This window comes from Ischnura elegans, chromosome 2, assembly GCF_921293095.1.
Source record: "Ischnura elegans chromosome 2, ioIscEleg1.1, whole genome shotgun sequence".
NCBI lineage: Eukaryota > Metazoa > Arthropoda > Insecta > Odonata > Coenagrionidae > Ischnura > Ischnura elegans.
Genome location: NC_060247.1, coordinates 89625222 through 89642745, shown reverse-complemented (window position 1 = coordinate 89642745; position 17524 = coordinate 89625222). Strand labels below are relative to the sequence as shown.

At 35.9% G+C, this 17524-nt stretch overlaps 2 protein-coding genes across 3 annotated transcripts in view; one reads left to right on the top strand and one right to left on the bottom strand.

Annotated features, from left to right (window-relative positions):
* The window catches only part of LOC124154144, a 37115-nt gene extending 32610 nt beyond the window's left edge, over nucleotides 1-4505 (bottom strand). Inside the window, exon 1 of one of the 2 annotated variants that reach the window (XM_046527680.1) lies at nucleotides 4407-4505. The gene's annotated coding sequence lies outside the window, so the exon portion shown is untranslated. The remainder of the gene's footprint in view (nucleotides 1-4406) is intronic. The other variant, XM_046527679.1, reaches the window with a different exon arrangement.
* Nucleotides 610-11436, top strand: LOC124154145 (aspartate aminotransferase, cytoplasmic). Its single transcript, XM_046527681.1, has 8 exons — nucleotides 610-793; nucleotides 1248-1429; nucleotides 1522-1630; nucleotides 1940-2157; nucleotides 6510-6660; nucleotides 8631-8796; nucleotides 10135-10277; nucleotides 10650-11436. The coding sequence occupies exons 1-8, from the start codon at nucleotides 682-684 to the stop codon at nucleotides 10790-10792; spliced, it is 1224 nt and encodes a 407-aa protein (XP_046383637.1). The 5' UTR covers nucleotides 610-681; the 3' UTR covers nucleotides 10793-11436.
* The last annotated feature ends 6088 nt before the right edge of the window (nucleotides 11437-17524 follow it).

The following is a 17524-nucleotide window of genomic DNA, read 5'->3' as shown; positions in this document are numbered from 1 at the left end:
CGTGTGCTGAGCGGCAACGATAATAATCATATGATTGGCAATATCACCGACTGTGAACTAAAATTAGAAGTACGAGCGAGCGAATGACAAGTTTATTAATAACGCTTAAAAGTTCTAGTGCTTCGGCTTCTCTTCCAAAGAAAAAAAATTTTCCTCCCCATACCGTTATTCTAATTTGGGAAACCGTTAAGCGCCAGCGGATTTTCATGTCACCTACATAAATATGCATAAACGAATTAAATATCAATTCCGACAAGATTTTCACCAATATTCCATGATAATGTATTTTTCTAACCATAATAAATTATCTGAACCGCAGAGTAACGAAAATAAGCTTTCTACATTAAAAAATATAAAACATTTAAAAAATAATCATAGAGCAAACATTAACGTGAAACCTGTACATGCATTGTAATTTCCTTTTTATAAAGGTTTACTAAGTTTATTCGTTAAGATTATACTCATTAATGTCATCGCACAAGTTTTTTACACACTGAATAGAGAGGAACGTGGGAGAACGACGGGACGGCGAAAGCTCCCAAGAGGGGAAGAAATAGGGTGGGGGGTTTATGAATGAGGGGGACTTCGCAGCGCGATAGTCAACTGTCTCGTTTTCGATTTCCGAAAGGAAAAGTGGTGGGGTTGTCACAGCAGCTGCGAGACCTTGAAGTGACTTTGAAGATGGAATCAAAATTTAATTCCGTGGAACCCGGTCCTCCTATTGAAGTTTTTGCTTTAACAAAATCATACGTCGACGACCCTTTTCCCGACAAAGTTAACCTCGGTGTGGGAGGTAAGTCCGTATTTATTTCAAAGAGTGACACGTACGATATTCAAAGTGAAAGAACCTCGCATTGACTTCCGTTTAATTCTTGGGCGAATTATTTCGTGACTAATTACCTTTAATACTACTTACAATGCGTGCTTGCCTCTCCTGTCCTACGTGTTAAATTTTGGATGAGACACTTGAAGTTTGAGTTATTTTTTTGTCTGACGTAGAGACGTCTGGCTGAATGGAGATAATTTAAATTTGAAGTTGCGAACGAATTTGCGACAATTGATTTCTTTTGAGCATGTGGCTTATGTATGAAAAATTTCTACTTCCCTTATTGAAATATCGTATCAGATTTTTGATGCCCGCTGTTAATTTCAGCCAACTTGTAAAAAATAATTTTTAAAAAAGTCATCTTGCAATGAGTGAAAACAATTTTTACTGATTAATCTTCTCTTATCGGGGAAAAAAACAGCTTACAGGACCGACGAAGGGGCACCATGGGTTTTGCCCGTCGTTCGGAAAACAGAGCAGAAAATTGCAAACGATGAAACTTTGAACCATGAATATTTACCAGTGCTCGGCTTGGATTCATTTTCATCGGCAGCCACACGGCTTCTGCTTGGAAATGACTCGGAAGTCATTGCTCAGGGAAAGGTAGGGGAGATGAAGGCGTGACATCTTGAGGAATCAAGTGATCAAGAGGGGGTTGTGATTATTTAATGTGGCGTTCGTGTCCATTTTCACAGGCAGTTGGTGTGCAGTCACTGAGTGGAACTGGAGCCCTGCGGGTAGGAGCTGAGTTCCTCGCTCGAATACTCAAGTACAAAACCTTCTATTATTCTACACCTACATGGGGTATGTTCTGTTAAGATTCTTATCCTTTTTTGCTGTTTGCGTAAATATTCAGTTGAGCCTAAAATTACTGTCCTTGAACTATATCAGGTAAACTATATTGAAAGAAAAATCCTATCATAAATTAGGAGCCTGATAGAATGTCTTACTCTGAAAAATGTGCTTGACATTTGAAAGAATCAAAAGCTTGAATTCATTTTCCCAGAGCACAGTTTCAGTGCCCATCTTAATTTAACTGATATAGCCTCCCTCAAGAAGAATCCCTGGGTATATAATAAATATTTTATAGTGATTGGAACACATCTTTTGCAGAAAACCACAGATTGCTGTTTTTGAACTCTGGGTTCACCGATCCCAGGGAATACAGGTACTGGAATGCTTCTGAACGGAAATTGGATTTTGAATCATACATGGCTGATCTTAAAAGTGCTCCCGAGAATTCAGTAATCATACTGCAAGCATGTGCACACAATCCCACAGGAAGTGATCCTACTCCTGAGCAGTGGGAAAAAATTGCTGATGTAATGGAGGTAAGTTGGAAATGCTTCATCAAATAGTATTGATTTACAGGCACATAATATTTTCCACTCGTTTTTATTGCACTTGATGTATTTCCCTTAAAAGGAAAAAAAAACTTCCACCCAATGCTGCTAGCTTAAATTAAAAAGGAAGAAAGATTCAGATGCGATTTATTTCAATTGAATTGCTACTGTGTAATACCAATTTATAGAAGTGAGCAAATTTCTGCCAGAGAAGTCTACAAGTGTATATTAGGAAAATGAGTTCAAAAGGAAAAGAAATAACCATTTCTGAATGATATCATGAAGATATTTTTTCCATCTGATCGTCTGGTTAAAAATAATTTCAACCTACACTCACAGACTAAGTCCTCGATCCTTGAATGATCAGGATATGCTTATCTAGCAATGTAAAAGCCAGTAAACATGATTTCATGGTCTATTTCAAGTCTTTCTTGATTGAAACTTTCGTGGCTCATGGTGATTAAAATAAAGAGACCTACGGGTGTATGCAGGGTGACGTAGCGGAGATTGCCCCGACATTTTGTTACTGATTGGTGGTCACTTCTTCAAGGGAATGATGCTGGGATTTGGATTTTTGCTGCCTTTTTTATTTTTAGGTGGGAGGGATGGGCGATTCCACCCACCCCTCCCACCTGAAATAAAAAAGGCAGCAAAAACCAAATCCCAGCATCATTCCCTTGAAGAAGTGATCAGCAGTTGGTAACGAAACATCCGGGCAATCTCCACTACGTTAGGTGGCATATTTGTCTTTATTTTAATATTTCAGCTCTCTTTCCCATCTTAAGGAGAAATATTAGCAGATGGCACTCCGATAGAGAATCTCTCTTGAGGGAAATCAGGGTAGTTAGTTATGCGAGGCATTTGAGAATGGGGTTGAGCTGAATCTCACTTTGGAGGGAGTCAGTGCAAATACCAAAAAAATATTTTTAGCTAGAAACAGTAAAATTGCAAGAAAACTGGGTTAAATGAAGTAAAACATTTTTCTGTATGGCTGACTTTAACATTAAAATATTAATCACCCTTATGCACGTATCAAAGAGCACAGTAGCCCTCGATTGTTTAGCAGTCACCTTACTTGACAATGTCTCTATGTGTAAGCGGCATCAGTTTTGAGAGGCCAAATGAGAGGGATGTGGGAGGATGAGATGATTTGATTGAAAATCTCTTGGGACGTTTTGGTTCAGGCAGTCACTTAGACATGATGAGCACCTCTGGACTGAATCAGAAAGGGTATTCTTTTACCAATTTTAGTATTTTATTGTTCCATCTCACTATGATTCTGGACTATGTTCTTAGAAGTCTTAAATAATAATAATAGGGCGGTTTCCTTTTATTTTTTTATTGCCTAAATCGAAAGATTATTACTCCTGAAGTACGTATTTCACGCTTTTAGATTTTTACATGACGATATCTATTTTTCGCAATTAAATGAAAAGTGACAATTTCCAAGCATGCGAAAACGTGATGGGTAAGTATGAATGCCGGGAAAAACTCGTGTGACGTCGTTCTGCTTCCCGCTGCCGCAAATGAGGTGACCTTGGGGCGAGGCTCTGAGCACTGATACGATGCAGGATGCTAGCAGGTAGCTGAGTACCATGCTAGCTGGTAGCACTTGGCTAAAATAAGGATTATTAATACCTTATCAAATGAAGAAAACTTTCCGACCTTAGCCAGTTTTAATAGGTGATTATTAAGACATATTTCCCTGAGCTCTGTGCCTCATGCATGCATTGGTAACCTCAGACGATGTAAAACTCCTATCCTCTCCTGTAGAAACTAGGTCCCTGTGACGTCACGTGGAGTGGCATCGCATGGGCGCCAATCTGGCCTTTTTCAAATGAGGATAAAATTGACCCTTGCCATTCGTCTAAACCGGTATTTCTAAAACCAAATAATTTGTATATTATGAATGCACTAATGGTGGGTAACGAATCGCAATCAATGCCTTTCGTTTTCTTTGATGAAGGAAACTACCCTATTTACACATTATGTTTTTTTAATAACTGTAAAGCAATCAAGCACAGATAAATGCAACCACACATGACATATTAATGTTGAAAAATCTCATGTGAGATGAAGGAAGATGGGGTTGAAAAATGGCCACAATGCCTCACATAACTAATGGCTCTCTAAGAAGCCGTCAAAATGACTTTTCACTGAATTTGGGTTATTTAAAAGGCCAATCTCCTTCAATCAAATTATTGCGGTTTAGACATATAAGCTATTCAAAAGTGTACCTCACCAGGAACTTCATCGGCAGTTGATGTCGGCCTGCTCCTTTATAGATAGGCAGCAAATCATGTAATTTCTCCTCTGCAGTCATCTGGAAGACTCATTTCTGCAAGCATAGGAAAAATATGTTAATAAGTACATACTGCATTTACCCTTTCATTAATAACATTAATTGGTTTAGGTGAAGAAGTAATGCCATAAACTGCAAAATATTAGACCTAAGGATACTTAATTTATAAGGCAAAAGATGTAATTTTCTACATTTTTACTCCTAATACCAATAGCTTTTATTATGTCCACTTTATTTTGCGTGGCATCAAACTTTTTCCAAGCTTCCTCTTTAGTCTGTTAATGACGAACTTCGGCAAGTAAAGACAATCTGCTTTAAGTCAGAAAGTGTCTCTCATGAAACTGTAATGCTGTTTGAATTAGATCCAATGCTTCACTGTGAAAAAGTTCTCAAACTAATTGTTACCTTCCTTCAGTTGCATTGTTGAAAGTTGTCTTCTCTACTTTTCCTTCACTGCTCGACATACTCAGTACACATCCTTATTGATAGAATGCTAATGGCGAAGCCAGGTTTCTCTCCACCCTTCCTTCCCTACCCTAACTCATGGAACAAATAACCGACGATGCCGACTGCTTACTTTGAATACATGCCTATCTATAAGTGTTGCATTATGTTACCATTGGCTAGCTGCTTTTTATTCTAACGCCTGTTTACAGTGCATTCATTGGGGACACTTTCCGTAACTGTCAAGTTTGAAGGTGGTATCAGACTGTTTGTCCTCAAAATTTCATCTGCCTCTTAAATTCTCTTTAAATTATGTTATTTTCATTTGCAGGTTGAAAAATAACGATAATGTAAATTTCTTTTCCTGTTTCCTGGACCAGTATTCTTCATTTTCAGATTGGTATCATGTAGTCAGTTTTTCATGATTGTGCAATGATCCCTTTTTTGGTTCCCTTAATTGTAAATACAAATTAATATTCTTCTGGAAGTACCAATAAGTGGGAATGAACTGCTCTCGGATTTTAAACAGGATCACCGTCTGCATGATGTTGGCCGACGTTTCGTTGGGAGACTTTCCCAACATCCTCAGGACTGATGATGAAACTCAAGAGCAGTTCATTCAAGTTCTTCACTTTGAAAGGCTTAGATTCTTCGCCAATAAGCAAATTTCACTCTTTGTTTCTCTTATCTATTGATACCCTCACTAACATCAGGTCTTGTACCCTTCCATCAACATGAAATGATATTCCAGACTTCTTTTCCCTATTTTAAACTAAAGAACCTCTAGAAGTTGATAAGCATCATGATAGACTTTTTCATGCGAAAAAATTTTGTGGGTACTGCATATCTCTGCCAGTTCTTGCGTCCTTAACTATTTCCACTCAAGCTATCTGTAATGGATTGGATGTACAATGACACTGACCCATCTGTCATTTAGACAATTGAAGACACGGTAGAATGGATGAGGTCATCTTATGTTCAGCACTGTATGAAAATTATAAATATTTGTTGTAACCCAACTACTAACCACATGATTTCATAAAATATGTATCAATAAATATGCTAAATAAAATATCTGAATCATGAGTTTGCCATAAAACCCATAAACTTTCTTTGATTTACTTCAGTATGTATGGAATAATTAATTACATTTATGAATCATTATGGGTTTAAGCTCATACCTTTCAAGTTTGCTCAAGATTAATATTACATCTTGTTGTTGCTATCCATTTAAGTATTTGTTTGACTGATTATATGCAGAAAAATTACCTGTTCCCAGAATTACCTGATTTATTGAGAGGATAAGGCATGAAATTTTTAAAAAATGTCATGAGTTTATGACTGATTTCTGCTCCATGAAAGCCCTGGACTCCTTCAAATTTTGCCCACCTATTAATTAGTTTCTTCAAGGGCTTGGTATTGATTTAAGATTTATTTTTAGTTGACTGTATCAGTTACTGACTATTGAATGGAGTTTTTCATATAGTATCTTCCTTTGTGTATAGTTGTATGCATTTTTACTTAAGTCATGGGTATATTTTTTGTTGGACTACGGCTTAATTTGATTTCTGTTATGTTTTCTTTTTGCTTAAAGGAACGGAAGTTATTCCCATTCTTTGACTCAGCATATCAGGGCTTTGCTTCGGGTGATGTTGAGAAAGATGCATTTGCAGTCAGGTATTTTGCCAAGAGAGGTTTCGAGTTCTTCTGTGCTCAGTCATTTGCTAAAAACTTTGGACTATATAGTGAGTAAAGATAATCTAAATGCTTTATGTGCTTGTAAGGCTTGTAACATTCCTACGTTAATGAAAGTTAATTTGGAAAATGTTCTAAGGTCTGGATTGAATATTTCCTTTGATCCTTGATAAGGTCCATGTCATTCATCATGCATACAAATTTCAGTGTTTTAGCTTCATGTAAAATGTCATCTTAAATAATTGATCAGCCTGTTTTCTGAGTAATTGGATAGACCACCATATTTTGCCAAAGTTCCTTGATTTTTGTCACCAAGTTTGAGAATGCAAGGAATTATATCTTGCACTAAGGCTTGTCTAACCTTGCAATTTCCTAGACTTTATATTTTTTAAATGCTCTCTTTGTTGCCATTTTAGATGGACTTCAAGGGTAAGACATTTTCCATTGAACTCCCATTTAAGGGTATGTATTAGATTCAAAGAACCCAGAAACTGCTGCGGCCTGTACTTTGAACTACATACTTAACTCTCATGGGAAGTGTAATCAGTTCATGCGCATGAGTTGAAGAGATAGCAATACCATTGAAATGTTTCTTGACATTTTTGCACAATTAAAGTAGTATTAGTAGTGTAGGTACTCAGTTTAAAGGTTGATGTGGGTAAAATTTCATCATGAGTTACTTATGTAAATGAAAACTGACCTCGCTCAAGGATGACAAGATGATGTGATGTGCGCTTGTTTTTACTTTTATTGAGAGCATTCTTCACTAAGTAATACTTGGTATCATATTGGGCACATATTATTTCATTTACAGCTGATCTAGCATAATGGATCTCATAAGATTGAACTCTTTATCGTCGACTGTTTGTAGTTCAGGAAAGTTTAAATGAAGAATTATAAGAAGTTAAATTGAGCTTAAGATATAATGTCAGCAGAAATGGTTTGCACTTTTATCACTATAACTCATGATCATGATTTTAAATATTCAGGTACAACCCTTATTTAGGTACCTAATCCACATAAAATTAATTATGCATAACTATTGAAGAGATTATTCAAACAATAATACAGGGATAATTAAAGGCTATGATGAAGTCAATATTTAGGAGTTTGGTTAACGAGAATGAAAAGCACGATGATGTTTACTCTTGTGAAATAGTTTGAAGAAAAAAATGTCTGATAACATTCCTTTATTACAAACCACCTTCAACTAGGCAATTGTATGGAAGTGGATTTGAATAATTACTTCTTTCTGTAGTTGCATTTAAAGGAAATGTATGTATGTATTGTGGCATCAATCATTGTATTCTGAAGAAATGAGTTTGAATAGAATTAATTTCATATAATCTATTGAATTTCCATGATAGATATGCATCATGCAGGGAAATTTTTAAGTGCACCTCAATTATAATACTTACAGTTATGATTATGCTTCCTTTGTCTTATTCTCCTTGCCTATGTTAAGAAGTATCATTTTTGCATGGTATTTCAATCACGACATGTACATATATCATTTCAGCAGTTCATGGTATGATAATATACTCTAACAAAATGGTTTGATTGCATTTGAGATTGATAGCCATGGATGAAAAAAATTAGCTATGGGCTAAGCCAGTCCAGAATTTTTAAGGGGATTTTACATAAGTATAAATACTTTACGTAAACTTGTAGCGTAATCCACCAATCTCGAGATAGAGTATGAGGCACATACATTTGGTCATGAAATAATAAACTTTGCCCAAGCCACAGCAAATATGCTCAGTTTGCAAACTCCCTCAGGAAGCCTTAACCAATCCAGCTGATATACCGGCATATGTTTTAAACCATCTAATTTTGTTGCTGTATTATATTGGCCAGCAAAATTTTATTCCTGATTTATGCAGAATTGCCATAGCTATATCAAAATTTACATAATTCATTCACTTATTCAATAGTAATTAATATTTTTCTATTTAGAAGCTTGTGACTATTGATTGAGGGTCCAGCATTAATGACTAACATGGCTAAATCAACTTTCCAGATGAACGTGTTGGGAACTTGACAATGGTGTTCAACAGTCAAGAAGTGATTGCCAAAGTAAAGAGTCAAGTGACTTTGGTGATTCGAGGAATGTATTCTAACCCACCTAATCATGGTGGAAGGGTTGTTTCTACAATTCTGAATGATCCACAACTGTATGAAGAATGGTAGGCTTATTTAGTTCTATGGATAGTTTGTTACTGAAATTTTTATTAAAAATTATGGAATATAATCAATTATACATTGAAACCCATCAAATTGTTAAAGCGTTTAAAAAAATTCATTGAAGACCACTGCTTATGGTCTGAATGCAGGAATTAAAAACCAAATGCCAGGCTTTAGATGGCTTGCTTTACAAAATGAATCTGAAACTTTGTTTTGCTATGTTTATAACTATTTTGTAAGGTGACTTCATTAACCATTTTATTATAGTAAAATTTAATGTTTTCAGTAAGACCCATCTTTATGTTCTAACTAAGGTAGTACAATGACTTACATTTGGGTGAAGGGTTTGTAGCAGTGATAGTTATTTAAATCACCACTACATAAAATGTTAATTGGGCAAAGTTGGGGCAAATTGGGCATAAATGGGGAATGTGGTGGTTGTCTCTCTCCACTCTGTTAATGGTTCCTTAATGTCACACTAGAGGTCTATCACACTTTGTACTAATTACTAGAAAGGCTTTGGAATATATTAATCCACCAACTTTTACTTGAATTCTGAACTTAATAAATATCATTCTGGTAGGATAACTCCTACATCTTGCCTACATTGATGCGACCAAGTGGATTATGTGTTAGGCTTACAATTAGAAATGGAGATCGTGGGTCCACATTCAGTCCAGGGAGTAATTTTGGAAAGTAGAAAACTCACCTTTGTATGTATCTCATTCATTAGCAAGGTTCTACTTGTTGGTTAAAGGTTGTACCCTCATATGCATGCAATTTAATATGAAAACAAAAATTATACTCAGTGTATACCTCTTATCTTGAGATAAAAAGTGTTAACCTATGTTATGCCAAAACGTCCTTGTACAGCTACTTAACATTTTAAGGAAGAGTGAATCTACTATATGGTTTCTTCATTCTTTGGGAAAACCACATATTCTTGAATGTTAACGGGAACATTCATTGATTATAGGTACAACTGCAGAGAATATCCTGCCACACAAGAAGTACACACCGTATATGTCTGAATATAGTCCCCCCTTTTTTTCCAAAAATGCCCGTGATAAAAGTTAAGGGGGGGGGACTATATTCAAACCCTTTTTTAAAATTTTTTTTTCCGAAACTCAAGCCTCAAAATTAGGGGGGGGGACTATATTCGGAGGGATACCGTAATTCTTAAATTGATTTCATACATGCACAGCAGATCAACAACATTCAATCTTACATTTGTCAATTTCAAACCACATATTTATTAGTTAATTTTAGGTGTTTGCACTAATTTATATATGATGAGAATTGATGTGCTGACATAACAAATATTATTACTATCTTTCTAGGAAAGGCTGCATTAAATCTATGGCTGACCGAATTATGAGCATGAGGAAAGGATTGAGAGAAAGGTTGGAGGCAAAGAAGACTCCTGGAACATGGGAGCATATTACTAAGCAAATAGGGATGTTTTCTTTCACAGGCCTTACACGTACGTATTGTCTTTTAAATCTTTGAGTTTGTGTGTTAAAATTAATTTAAAGTAGCAATGGAAGGTTGTGTGTTGGATGGGTAAACTTTCATTTCCTATGCTGATGGAAATATCTTATTGTGTATGTGAATCTAGAAGTGTCATTTAAAGGGGAGATAAATTGTATATCTTTTAAAATAACTTTTACTCTACAGCCCCTCCTGATGCATAAAATGCAAAAATATCATATATGTATACAAAGGAGGAGCATAATTGTGCCCATGGTTTATGGTTAATTATATAGATCAATCTTTAAAATTTTTATAACATTAAGTCATGTGCTTACATTCAGAAATATGAATCATCTTACAATAAAATATTTTTCATTTACAGCAAGACAAGTGGAACACATGGTAAAGCAGCATCATGTCTACCTTCTCAAGAGTGGACGTATCAATATGTGTGGACTCACTTCAAAAAATATTGATTACGTTGCAAATGCTATTCATGATTCTATCACCTCAGTGCCCGAATAAATTGCTCCAATCGGGAATGTAGTAAATTGTTTAAAGTGGGTCACGCTTCAACAATAAACAGTATTTTTTGCCTACAATGGTAGCTCATGAAAGTTCGCACTGCCTCATAACTGGGATATATTCACAATGCTTTCAATATCTTCCAGTTACATATGCTCCCCTACGTACCGTTGAGTGATGAGCTTTGCACTGGTATTTTCTACTGGACATCTTTTGAGACAATTTTTATAAACTAAAGACAGCTCACACAAGAATGCAAACTTCATTTATCACAAAGTGTGCTTTCATCTGGGATCATTTTGCAGTCAATATATTATCATAAACTATAATTAGAAGATTACCCACAATCCAAAATTGCATTATATTTTGTACAGTTTTATCCAAACCTTGTACCTAACAATACAATATGATCAAGATGTATTACAGTTTATACTTTACTTCGCTCTTACGCTAAAGCCTGTCATTGAAATTCAACTTGATCATGAAGTAAATTAAGAGCATGACTTAATGCCCACATTCTGCATGGGTTTGTAGATATTATAAATATTATATGTACTACTATTGAAATGGTATACTTGGTGCAGAATCTGTGATGCACTTACGCCGAGAATAATAGATAAAATAAAGTATGGGAATATCATAAATGGTTTATTTAATTACATGATTTCGATATCGTCTCGAAAATTATGAAGTTCACTAAAACTGAAAACAGGTTGAAGAAATAGCCTAGGTTGAATTGAAACTACACCTCCCATCTTGATTCCTTAGGTCTGGTTACTCTATTTCCCTCTGAATCAGTGACGGTGACGTAAGCTAAGTTTTCATGTTTGGATCGCATGTAGAATATATATCCAACGGAAATACCGAATGCCACGAGACCTAGGGCCATGATTCCTTTGTTCTGAAAATTGACCAAATTTTTAAAAATTATTAAGGAGCGAAAGAAATTTATCCACAAAAATCAAGTCATAATCTAACCACAAAATTACATGTATAAAGACGAATTCCTAAATAATGGGATAAGGTCGGACTGCAATGAAGGCCTTAAAAACGATGAAAACTTAATAAATGTTAAATAATAAGGTAATATCCCATAATTTAAGTCATTATAACTCCTTTTGGCAATATACAAGTTTTATAAAAGATACCCTCGAACGGCATTTTACTTGCCTGTTTAACATATAACTCAAAATTCACTGCACGGAAAACACCAGTCGTCTGGACCGAACGGAGTCCTTCGCCTGGTTCTGGATTAATATTGGTAGCATGCTGACTTGAAGTTTGTTGAGTAGGCTGCTTTTGAGTTTGAGACATTTTATAAACGAGCAACAATTAATGAAACGGTGCTGTCCAGCCAAACACCGTGATCGCAAACAGCCGTCCTCAAATCACGAAAAGTCCGGAAAGTTGACAGTTGAATTACGAAAATTTGACCGATGTTGATTTTTCTATTTTCAAGGGTACGCGCTACGATTTGAATCTTTGAAATTGGTTGAAACATTAAACGGAAGACGAAAATGCATGTCCTTGAGCCGATTTAACTATGATCCCCACTCAATTTTATCTAGGGCTATACTAATAGGGAGTAGGAAATAAATATGCTTGACATCGTGAAAATTAGAGCAACATCAAAGCGTTGGGATCAGAAATAAAACAGTTATTTAACGCACAAAATAATCTCTCCTTAAAGCCTCAATGACAAATATGATCTGCTTGATGATGATACAGCAACGTTGAAAAGATATATTATGTTCCAATTAGTATTACAAAGCTGTGCGAATTTCTTTACTAGAATAAATGTATTCTGTTATCATTATAATTGGAAATATATAATTGGAAACGGTAAGCTAATTTTGACACTGACCGTGTTAACAATTTTTCAATAACTTTTTTCACATTTTATAGAAAATATATCGTAAACTTCTCCTCAAACTATTAATACTGTTACCTAGGGGTGGGCAACCTGCGGCGCCCATGCTACTTACTAGGCTAGCACATCTACTTATAGTCGCTGGTAATTTGGTAGTGGGTTCAACGACTTCAGTTATTTTGCACCCACTAGTTATCGATAATTTTGCAGTTTAAAATAATGAGATTAAGTGTTGATAAAGTGTAGTACTGAATCCTTAAGTACCATGTGTGTAAATTATTTGAGATACCCAGAAAAATATAAGTGGCGGATCCAGGATTTCTTTCTGGTGGGCCACAAGCAACGTAATATCCAGGATTTTTGGGGGGGGGGGGGCGCACAAGCATGGCACAAGGATGCCTCATAATACAAAACTAACGCAATTATAGTGGGACCGTATTAAAAATCTTTCCTATTTTTTAAGGGTCTGGGGGGGTGGGGCACGTGCCCCCCCAATATCCGCATATGGTTTGAGATACAGCCTTGCCATTTTGAAAATATGGTCCATAGGTATGAAAAAATAATTAGCAACCTGCTCTAATTTATTAAGGTGGTGATCATGAAAGTGTTTGGACAAATATAGTGTTTCTCTATTAATTGAAAACAATTCTCCCGATGAGAAAGATTTTTATTTCTCCACATCAGATTATTTCCTATAAGAGTTTTGATCAAATCTCACATTCAATTACACTGATAAATTCAGGGATATTACAAAATTTATATTTTATATTGAGGTTTTCATCATCATATTGGCGTTTAGTGGAAGATGATAACTTTTTTCATATCTGCCCTCCTTAAAAGAATGTGCGATGTTAGTCACTGATATGCATACAAATGAATCATATGTTGTTATTTAATATTTTTAAGAATGAAAACATATTTTTAAGCAATATAAAGAAAGGAAGCTCATATTGAAAAGCAGATGGAATGTATTAAAAAGGGTTCTAAAATAGAGCAGCTAAATTTTAGAACGAAATATTTTCCTCTAATGACAGTGAATAATGACAATGACAATCCAAATTGCAATAATTAGATATTTCCTAGAAACATGCATCATAGCTCCATCTTACGCTGAGGTATAACTATATAGTTATACCTCAACTATATAGTTATACCTATATATATATAATTATATATAATTTAAAAACGCTTAGATATTGCTTGTCGTCACCCCAAACGTAAAATTAAGTACTCGAAATGTCGCAGGTATTTCCTGTAGTATTTTTTTCCATTCCAGACCTTCATACTATGATTCATTCCTTCCGAATCTGTTTCCTCCACCGCGCCATAGTCCAAATGTGACCGCGCGCTGTCCAAAAAAATGTGATCTATATGATCTTTTTGTTTTGTCTTTTCTTTAAGTGGTGTACTTCTATCACTTCATTAAAACTCTGGTTCCTTACCTAATGGGAAAATGACATTGGTATTGATGTGACTACTGAGTGATAAAATAATTACGTTGCAGGCTAAATCTTGCTGCTTAGGAAAGAGTAGCAAGTTTCACGAGAATCACACGCTTTATCCAAAGAAAAAATGGAAATGTTCAAAGAGTGTCTAAAAGCATAGAGACTCTACATATTACTTAAAGAACTACACACTACCCAACCCTAAGTACCTGGGGTCTTTTTAGGCCCCAATATTTTTACGAAGTATTTTAGAACTGACTAAAGAGCATGAGCAATTAAAATAAATATACTTGGTAGATATATAAAACAGGATCCATTAACCCATTAAAACCCACTGTTGCTTTTAAGTGAAATCGAAAATGTATAAATTTTCAGCTCTATTCAGGAAAGATTTAAACTCTGTGTTCTTTTTTGCTGTAAAGTTTAATTGTGAAATATGTAACTGCCACAATAATTATGATCGAGTACAAAATCTTCACATTTTTAGAAAGAGAAGTCTTGAAATTTAACTTATCCAAGAAGCAGTTCTGGGATAGAAATATGCATCGTATTATTTACAAAATTTTTTGCTATTGCTATGAAGCAGCCAAACTACATGCTGGAACCATAATTAATTAGGACTATATTTAACTAAAGGAGTTGAAGTGCGTAAGAATGTATCTAGATACAATAATGTCACGCATAATGAAGCTTTTTACACGGACAACCAATTTTAAGTCGGAAATATGTACCCATTGTAATTAATTGACTTAGGTACATTTATAGTTGAGCCTTCAATGCGGTAATCTAAATTACTAAACAATATTAGCAAAAATTTATTTACAAGATTCTCCCGATGTAACGCAGTATAGTGATATAAACAACAGTTAAATGCTAGTCTCTATACTCTGAGATTTTTCTGCATAGCACACAGAAGTGCTAAGGATTACTTTCTTAAACCTTGGCCAAGGTCAAAAATTGTAAAAAAAATATTATTGCAACCAACAACAATAGGGTGGTTTCCTATTATTTTTTTATTGCCTTAATCGAAAGATTATTACTCCTGGAGTACGTATTTCGCGCTTTTAGATTTTTAAATGACAACATCTATTTTTCGCGATTAAATGAAAAGTGAAAATTTTCAAGCGCGCGAAAACGCGACGCTTAAGTATGAATGTCGGGAAATATCTCCGTACGTCGTATTTCTGGTTCCCCCTCCCGCCCGGTGAGATGACCTTGAGGCGAGGCTTAGCTCTGATACGTCGCAGGATGCTAGCGGATAGCTGAGTACCTTGCTGAACGGTAGCGCTTGGCTTAAAAAAGGTTTATTAATACCTTATCAAACGAAGAAAACTTTCCGACATTAGCCAGTTTTAATAGGTGATTATTAAGACATGTTTCCCTGAGCTCTGTGCCTCATGCTTGCATTGGTAACCTCAGACGATGCATAACTCCTATCCTCTCGTGTAGAAACTAGGTCCCTGTGACGTCATGCGGAGTGGAATCGCATGGGCGCCAATCTGGCCTTTTTCAAATGAGGATAAAATTTGACCCTTGCCATTCGTCTAAACCGGTATTTCAAAAACCAAATAATTTGTGTATTATGAATACACTAATGGTGGGTAACGAATCGCAATCAATGCCTTTCGTTTTCTTTGATGAAGGAAACTACCCTATTGAAATTTTTTATACGTATTTCCCTGATTTTGATAGGAAATATTTTTTTAGGGTACACTTAACTCTAAAAGTTCAAAAATTCTCAACATTTTCACCAAGAAATATAATGAATGTGCTGTAATGTGCACAAATAATATTAGCTCATAATTTTCCATACTTCTCATAATTTTTCATATATGTTCATTTCTTAATATTTATTCATAATTTTCTTGTTGATCACAAAATCTCGAACAGATATATCTCTCATAAGAGCGTAATAATAAAAATGACTTTTTTCCACAGTTGCTTTAAAAAATGGATACATGCCTCAATGAAATGTGGGGCTAGACAAGAAGACGAGATCTATTTTAAGGATAAACATTACTCAGTTAAAACACTGCATTATTCAAGTAAATAACCGCGGACTAACCAGCGCTGAACCTTCACAGAGTCACCCGCAAGTGCAAAGTTAAATGCGAAAATTCTGCAGAGAGTAAATCACTTGCCGGTACCTTTGCAATGAACACATTGAATTGGATGTGAGGGCGCGGCGGTATTTGTTATTCAGTCATTTTGGAGTCTACAGACAGCTAGACTTCCAAATCTCCTAACACTTCAACGCAACTCGCTCAAGAGTAATATAAGTTCACTGCCGTTTTGTCCAGCTTCCTTGAAACATAAAATTGCATAGTTAAGATTGCATTCATTAAAAATGTTTTGTTGAAATCTTTTAGGGTGTTCTAAGTCCCCCAGAGTACCCTTGACCTTTGCCAAATGATGGCGTTTACACAAAACCGTCGAAATTCAAAAGTGAAAAATCAGCTGGGCTACGTGGTTTGGAATGATGTACGAACGTGCCGTAGGTTCGCGGAAGAGGGCGAAATCTGCGCGAGAAATCCAACCAATCCAGTAGACGAAAAGTTCAGTAAACGTGAAAGTGATACCGGCATACCGGTGTGACCAGGTACTGGGTCGGCCTCCAAAGCGAAGGCCTAGGTCGAAAAAAAGGTATTGCAGGATCAGGTCCGAGGCACGAAAGTGTATAAATGCTCATATTTTAGACCATGCACATACATTAGCAAAAGTTAGTTGGATATAGAAAAATTTTGTTCGATTATCAGGTGGCTATTTAGGATTGAACACCATTAAGCTAGCGAAATTTTCCCAAGAACCAACAAGAAAGAAACGGGATAGGCCACCTTTATTTATCAATAAATGAGCATTATATGGTCGAGCACTATTTGTAAGAAATAAATTCCTGTAGGCCGCGGATACTCTTGATAGGGAAACGACAGGGACTGACTGGAAGTGAGGCCAAGAAGTAAGTCAGAGGAAAAAATACAGCAGAATTAAATGAAATACAAACCATTGTACTAGAAAGCAAAAGAACACATACACATGTCCAAGGCCACTCCCTCGCTTAGCGAATTTGCCTAGGATCGTATTACTGCAAAATGGCGGCGTTGGACTCAAATACCTCAATCTAACGGGGTAATGTTAACAATAACAATTGATGTATTAAGTTTATGCAATAAATTCACTCCATAAGCGCTCTCACCAAGGCCGTAGGCATGGCCCTTATATACATTTATATATAAGGGCCATGGGCCATGGGCGTATATGAGGGCCTTGGCCGTAGGCCTGCGGCGTAGCCAGGAATTTCGTTCGGGGGGGTGGGGGGGGGGGGGGGCGAACACCAGGGGGAAAATTTTTGAAAAACAGGGTACTAAGTAGAGGATTTTAAACTAATGTTTACACTTTTCATAATCGAAAAAACTTCAT